The sequence below is a fragment of the Aptenodytes forsteri genome, unplaced genomic scaffold (genome assembly GCF_000699145.1).
Source record: "Aptenodytes forsteri isolate BGI_AS27 unplaced genomic scaffold, ASM69914v1 Scaffold193, whole genome shotgun sequence".
Lineage (NCBI taxonomy): Eukaryota > Metazoa > Chordata > Aves > Sphenisciformes > Spheniscidae > Aptenodytes > Aptenodytes forsteri.
In genome coordinates this window covers 3368200-3374199 of record NW_008795405.1, presented here as the reverse complement: position 1 = coordinate 3374199, position 6000 = coordinate 3368200, and the positions used below count along the sequence as shown (strand labels likewise).

The following is a 6000-nucleotide window of genomic DNA, read 5'->3' as shown; positions in this document are numbered from 1 at the left end:
ATAAATCTATTCTGCAGGGAGTAAGACTTGTCACCTTTGATGCTACAGATAGGGGATTATGTCTTGGAGAGTGTTCTTTCACACGTAGCTCTTCTATTATAGGGTAGCTATTCTATAACTTTTAGGAATACAGATAGTAATTAGCATCTAATGGCTGGGTTTCTATGTTTTGATACATTGATTTTTGAGATCTGATCTTTAACTTAATTCTTTGAACAAGTAGTGTAGTTAAAACGATGTTTCCCCCCCCAGTGTTATGTTGAGTGATCCTTTGCCTTGTCGCTGTGAAGTTTTTCTGTAATAGTCACAAATATTATGTATTACAGTAATCGTACTTGAGATGGACATGCACATGTATTATATAACTAGTCAAGCTCTTATCTTCAGGAGAGGGTATGTAAGTAGCAAGATGACTTTTAGTGTGGATTTTATGCAGAAAGCCTTGCTTTGTTCTGTGTGCTGACATATATGCAATGTTGAGACTGTGTATACAATGACTTTTTTGTCTGTGGTGTCATGTCCACCTCATGGATGAGTACAGCGTTTATGTCAGCATCTTTAGGCTAACAGCTATGGAGACACATAGATTATGCTTGTTTTGTTACAGTAATATAGGTTTCCAAAGTTGAGTCTATTTTGATATTTTCCAGTTACTTTTTCAATTCTCATAATCCTGAGAATACATTGTTTAGATTAATAGGGGACTACTCTGGGGAGGGCCAGGGACTACTCTGAAATGCCTATCTGTCATTTCTTGAATGAGTATCTCACAACTGCCTCTCTTTAAATTTTTACTGTAGATAAATCATATTGTGCACAATGGAGGATTATACAAAAGGCCTTTCAATGAAGCTTTTGAAGAAACACCAATGCTGGTTGCTGTGCTGACCTACGTAGGCTATGGTGTTCTCACTCTCTTTGGATATCTGCGAGATTTCATGCGGCAGTGGAAGATTGAGAAGTGTCAAAATGCAACAGAAAGAGAAGAACAAAAGGTAACCACTGGGAAATAATGGTCAGTAAGAAATGATGTGGCTGAGGCTATAGCTTGAGCATTTCTTTACGGAGCAGTGTTGTTCAAAGTTTTCTGCTGTTCTCCTTGTCTTCTGAATGCCCCAAATTTTATGCTAGTACTGCTGTGTCATTAAAATAATGTTTCTTTTAGTTGAGTTATTTTTTGGCGGAGCAGTTCCCTCATCTGGTTCACTGCAGGGCTGCATCAACATGCTGAGAGATGCCCCAGCTGCAGAAACAAGGGTTTGGGGGAGAGAGACTGCATATGACAGCATCAGCAGCTGAAGAAATGCTTATCAAAGGATCTGGTTTGAGTTTGACAGCAGTGGGAGTCTTTCTGATGCTGCTCTGGTGGCTGTGTTTTGATTTGGAAGCATGCTATTAATTCTCTTTAGCCTAAGCAGTTGCAAAGAAAAGTTTGTGGATGAGAACCAGGGCACAAGCTGGATGACTTTAAATTTATCTGGAGTCCAGAACACTAGCAGGTTAGCTGGTGAGTAATCTGAGGTGCTGACTCTTGACTCACTGATAGCAATTAAAAAGAATTAATTCATAATAAGACCTATTCACAAAAGTTTCTGTTACCAGGTGAAAAGTCTTGCCTGCTTCAGCAGTTAGTCTGGAATAGATAATCCTAATTTTGAGTAGTTCTAAAATATTTTTAGAGGCCTTTATTCCCCGCAGGAATTAATTACCATTAAGAAAGCTACTGTTTAAACTTGCGGTTCGCAAGCTATTTCCTGCTAGTGTGAGCCCTCTTAGCACAGTGTGAATACCAGTGAGCTTTGCTCCAAAGGTAGAGTGATTTGACTTACTCTTGCTGATTGGGGTTCTGTTTTTCTCAACTGCTTTGGGGAGCCAGTCTGGCTTATAAAATGTTAAGGGAGTTTGTTTTCCAGTTGCTGGTTTCTGGTTCTCCGTGCAGCCACACAAGCAGTTGGGTGGCAGAAGATAGGGGGGGCGGGAATGACATCTCACTAATGCAAACAAATAATCAAGGGTGGGAGGGGGGAAGAAAAAAAGGAAGGCTTTTTTGGAGGCAGCACTGGAGTAAAGTACGTGTCATCTTACGGTAGATTAGCTAAAATGCAGTAAACTAACCCATGCCTAAAATTACTTCACAGTAGCTTCTTTGTGTGAGCATTATGAGGTAGAATTAAGATGTTTCTATTTTGGGATTAAGTGCCTTACTATGAATCATTCTCATAGGAGTTTAATGAGTAATAGGTATTTCATATTGGTTAAAAGTACAGGAGATTAAATTTACACTATTTCGAAAACTGACTTCTGGAATCTGGAGGTAAAAATCTTGGATCCCTTTTAACAGTTACAATATCCGAATAAGGATTGCTGGCTAAATCTCAGCTTGAAACTTGATGTGCTCATTAATGTCATTTGAGCTACTCTGGTTTGTCACCTGAGAACATGACACCCTTATATTTTTCTGTATATAAACTAGATGTTGATACAGAAGAAAACAGTCAAACAATTGCATAAATTTACCAAGATGTTAGAATAAAGGTTTAAGTATTCGTCTCTACTCATGGTATTTGAGGATTTTAAAGGGGTAACTGAAGTGTTGGTGCAGTTACTCCATACTGTAGTTGTTATATTTCTGTTGCACAGTTTCTGTGAAATGCTTGTTCTGTTACCAGTATGTAAGGTGCAAGGCTGCTTACAGTAGTCCTTTTCTGTGGGAGCAGTCATGACTCTTACATGAGAGTGTATAAAAGGAGGACCTCGGGCAGTAGGTCTAATTTGGGAATACATTATTGATATCAGGCTCTCGGTAAAGATTGTCACAGAGGATACTGAAGCACGAGTTTGTTAGCAACTGATTATCCTAGTTCTAAAAGAAATTTAGCCTTGAATTTTTTTATAAATTGACTTAGCATTGCATCTTACCCTGAAAGACATTTGCTTAACAAGTATACCTCCCAGACAGATGAATTTAAGCCCTTTGAGTTTGGTCATGGCTTGCAGGGGAGAGATGTGTGTATTCTGGTTTTGTTTTGTACATAGGATGTCTGGGATGGAGCTGGTAAGAAGTGCCAGTCAATACTGCGTAAGAATGGAAAATAGGAAATCCTGTTTAAAAAAGTTTCATTGTTGAAATCTCAGGCTGGTGTACTTTCCCCAAATCACATTTCTAGTGCTTAGGTTGGAATAGCTGTTTCCGATATCGGACAAATAGAAAAGTGATCATGTGAGGTCTAGAACATACAGTGCTTATCCTCACACTTTGCTGCTTTAAGCTTTGTTTGCCTGCGAATGGATTGATGAGAGCATGTTGCAGTGCATCTAGTGTGGGAGCCAGGTTTTATTTTGGTGCGGGGGGGTGGTGTGTGCTCAATGACTTGTTTTGAAACAGTTTCTCAGGATTTTCAAATATTTGAGTCTCTCAAGTTGCTGGCTGACAGCCCAATCATCTTTTGGTAAGGGAATGCAGACACTAGCGCGCAGAAAAGGCTCGAAACTCGTGCTTTTTTTTTTTATTAATACATGCAAATCAGAGGTAGTCTCTGGGGTAGTCTCTGGCAGATTTGTGATCTCTGTGTGGAAAGTAACGCTTTTATTATTGAAATTCTAAAGAGCCAACTAGATGATTATGATTTTCTTAAGTATCAAGCAAAAGGGTTAGCTTTAGCTTTTTGAAATAGTTTATAATTGTTTAGGTGAAAAGCTCAAAGCAAAGGCAGTGGGAGTAGCTGTGTAGCTGAACAGTGTGTGACGACCCGCTCTGTGAGCAAAACAAAATTACGTAGTGCAAGGAAGTATTTCATAAATGGCTGAATGAACTTGTCCTGAAAGTCGTGGAATTGAAGTATGTGGGTTTCTGTGGTATGTTTCTGAAGGTGATCACAGTTAAAAGCATAACGTAAACTTAGGTCCAAAATGTAGTATTAAAAACAAACACCAAAAAAAGCCACCTTCAGTTTTCGTGTGTTTTAGAGGGCAGTTTATTTCAGTAGAGCAAATCCTTCCTTAAATTGTCACTTAATATTGTAATCTTAGTCTGTGCATTAGAACTAGAAACCGAAAGTGACCAAATTAATTTAAAGAGCAGGCTTTCCAACAGGTCTATATTGGGACTGTCTCTGACGGTGGGTAAATTCCTTGGAATTTATTAGAGCCTTGCATTGAAATTAATGATTCCAGGAAAACCTAATATTCACTCACTGTTGGAACACAAAAGGGTGAAAAGGGACAGGCTTTGCTAGTACTGATTTCCAGGAAATAGTCTGACGGGTTTTGGCTTTGTTTAAAATATATCCAGCTGGGCTTTTCCTGGAAACCAGTGTTGTGTAGCACATCCTCTCTGAAGCATTAGTCGTCTGTTTTAGGCAGGGGTAAGCGGCAAGATTAACAATTGTCAGTTACCCTGGAATCAATCTATGCATACCCAATTTAATGGAATGTCTGGTCATACAATGTAGTTAAATCTGCAGAATGCTTGTAGGATTTTTATAGGCAGGATGAAAATCACTTTTACCTTTCTTGTGGTCTGATTTGCCTGTTGATTACCTTGTACATTTTGTATACAGGAGCAACTGTGCAAATGGGGCCAGTAACTCCCTAACATACCTCTTCATGCTCAGTAGCTTGCCCAGTTAGAACATGTTTCTAGCATCTGGGGTTTTCAAACACTTGTTCACAGGAATCCAGCTGTAGGAGTATCTCTGGGGCAGTAAACTGGAGTCTTTTGCTCAATGTTTTCTTAGCATCTGTATAGCTCATCGGAGGCTTCCTGATGGTATAAAGGCTACCCGCAATTATTGCTCCACTTCTTCTTGACTCATGTAGCAGTGAGATGGAACTAGTCTTTCTGCTTCCTTTTAGAAGCCTGAAATTTGTTGCAGTTGTCTACTTAATTTCCATTCAGAGTCAGTTTTGTATTATCAGGGAATGCATTATGTGAATTGCAGATAAGCCTGGCTGGTGCTCATGGCACCATTTGTTAGCCTAGGTGCAAGCTGTGAAAACTTGACTCTAAAAGCAGCATAATCACTGCATTTGCATGTCACTGTGCCCCAAGCTAATGGTTACAAAGCTCTCATTATGACCTTCACTACTTGTAGTATTAATTTACAGTATGGTGAAATCTTGGATTCCCAAATCACCCATGCAAAGGTGTTGCACCCCAAGGGAGAATTTTATTCTTCTCGTGTTTCACTCTTTCTTGAAATTGCTATGCCTTTCAGGCTTCTGGGAGACCACTAGTATTAGGTTTCTTCATCAGGCATCACCTTACTAATAGGGGATGTGTTCTAGGCTTAAATTGACAGGAATGGAGCTGTTTAGGATTTCTTAGCTCCGTGTTCATGTGAACTCAAATGAAAGAACATGCTGCTTTTGCTCCCTCCTTTGGAAACAGTATAACCTTTGCAGTTGTTTGACTGTGCTTACTCTGAAGATTGCTCAAAGAATCAGCTCACTCCTAGAATATTTTTCCTCCAAATGAAGCTGTTCTATCTCAGGCTGATATTCTTAGGGTCTGTTGTGGCTAGAAAGAGTGTTGGATCTGAAATAGGATGAGAACTTAATGAAAAAATAACAATAAGCTCTGAAGGCCATTTAAAGGTGACAGTGATTGCTTCCAGCAGTAAGACACTGTTGCAGCACAGCACTGTGGCTGCATGTGCCAAAAATTTGAAATAGTATGGATTGATAGATTTCGTTCTCCCTCCTTCCCCAAATGTTTTTTCTTGGTTCAAAGATTGAAAACGTTTAATTTCTGTCAGGAATTCAAGTGGTCTTTTTAGTGTACTGTCCTCTCTACTCTCCATCTGAAATGCCACACTGTAGAAGGATGTGGGGAGGGAAACAAAGAAACAAAAAACCAACCCTAAACCAACCAGGCAAACCATCTGGTTCTGTATGCCAGCTCCAAAAGAGGGCTCTCAAACTCCAGAAGTCAGTACCATTTTATAAAGGCACAATATCCCTACCGTTTCTCTTTTTTGTGTTCTCAGATGCATGGGTCAT

General features: G+C 39.5%; 1 protein-coding gene across 1 annotated transcript in view; it reads left to right on the top strand.

Annotated features, from left to right (window-relative positions):
• The first annotated feature begins 806 nt into the window (after window positions 1-806).
• The window catches only part of SPTLC2 (serine palmitoyltransferase long chain base subunit 2), a 72638-nt gene continuing 67444 nt past the window's right edge, over window positions 807-6000 (top strand). The window contains exon 1 of the mRNA XM_009280737.2: window positions 807-995. Within this exon, the coding sequence (XP_009279012.1) occupies window positions 870-995 (126 nt within the window). The 5' untranslated portion in view covers window positions 807-869. The remainder of the gene's footprint in view (window positions 996-6000) is intronic.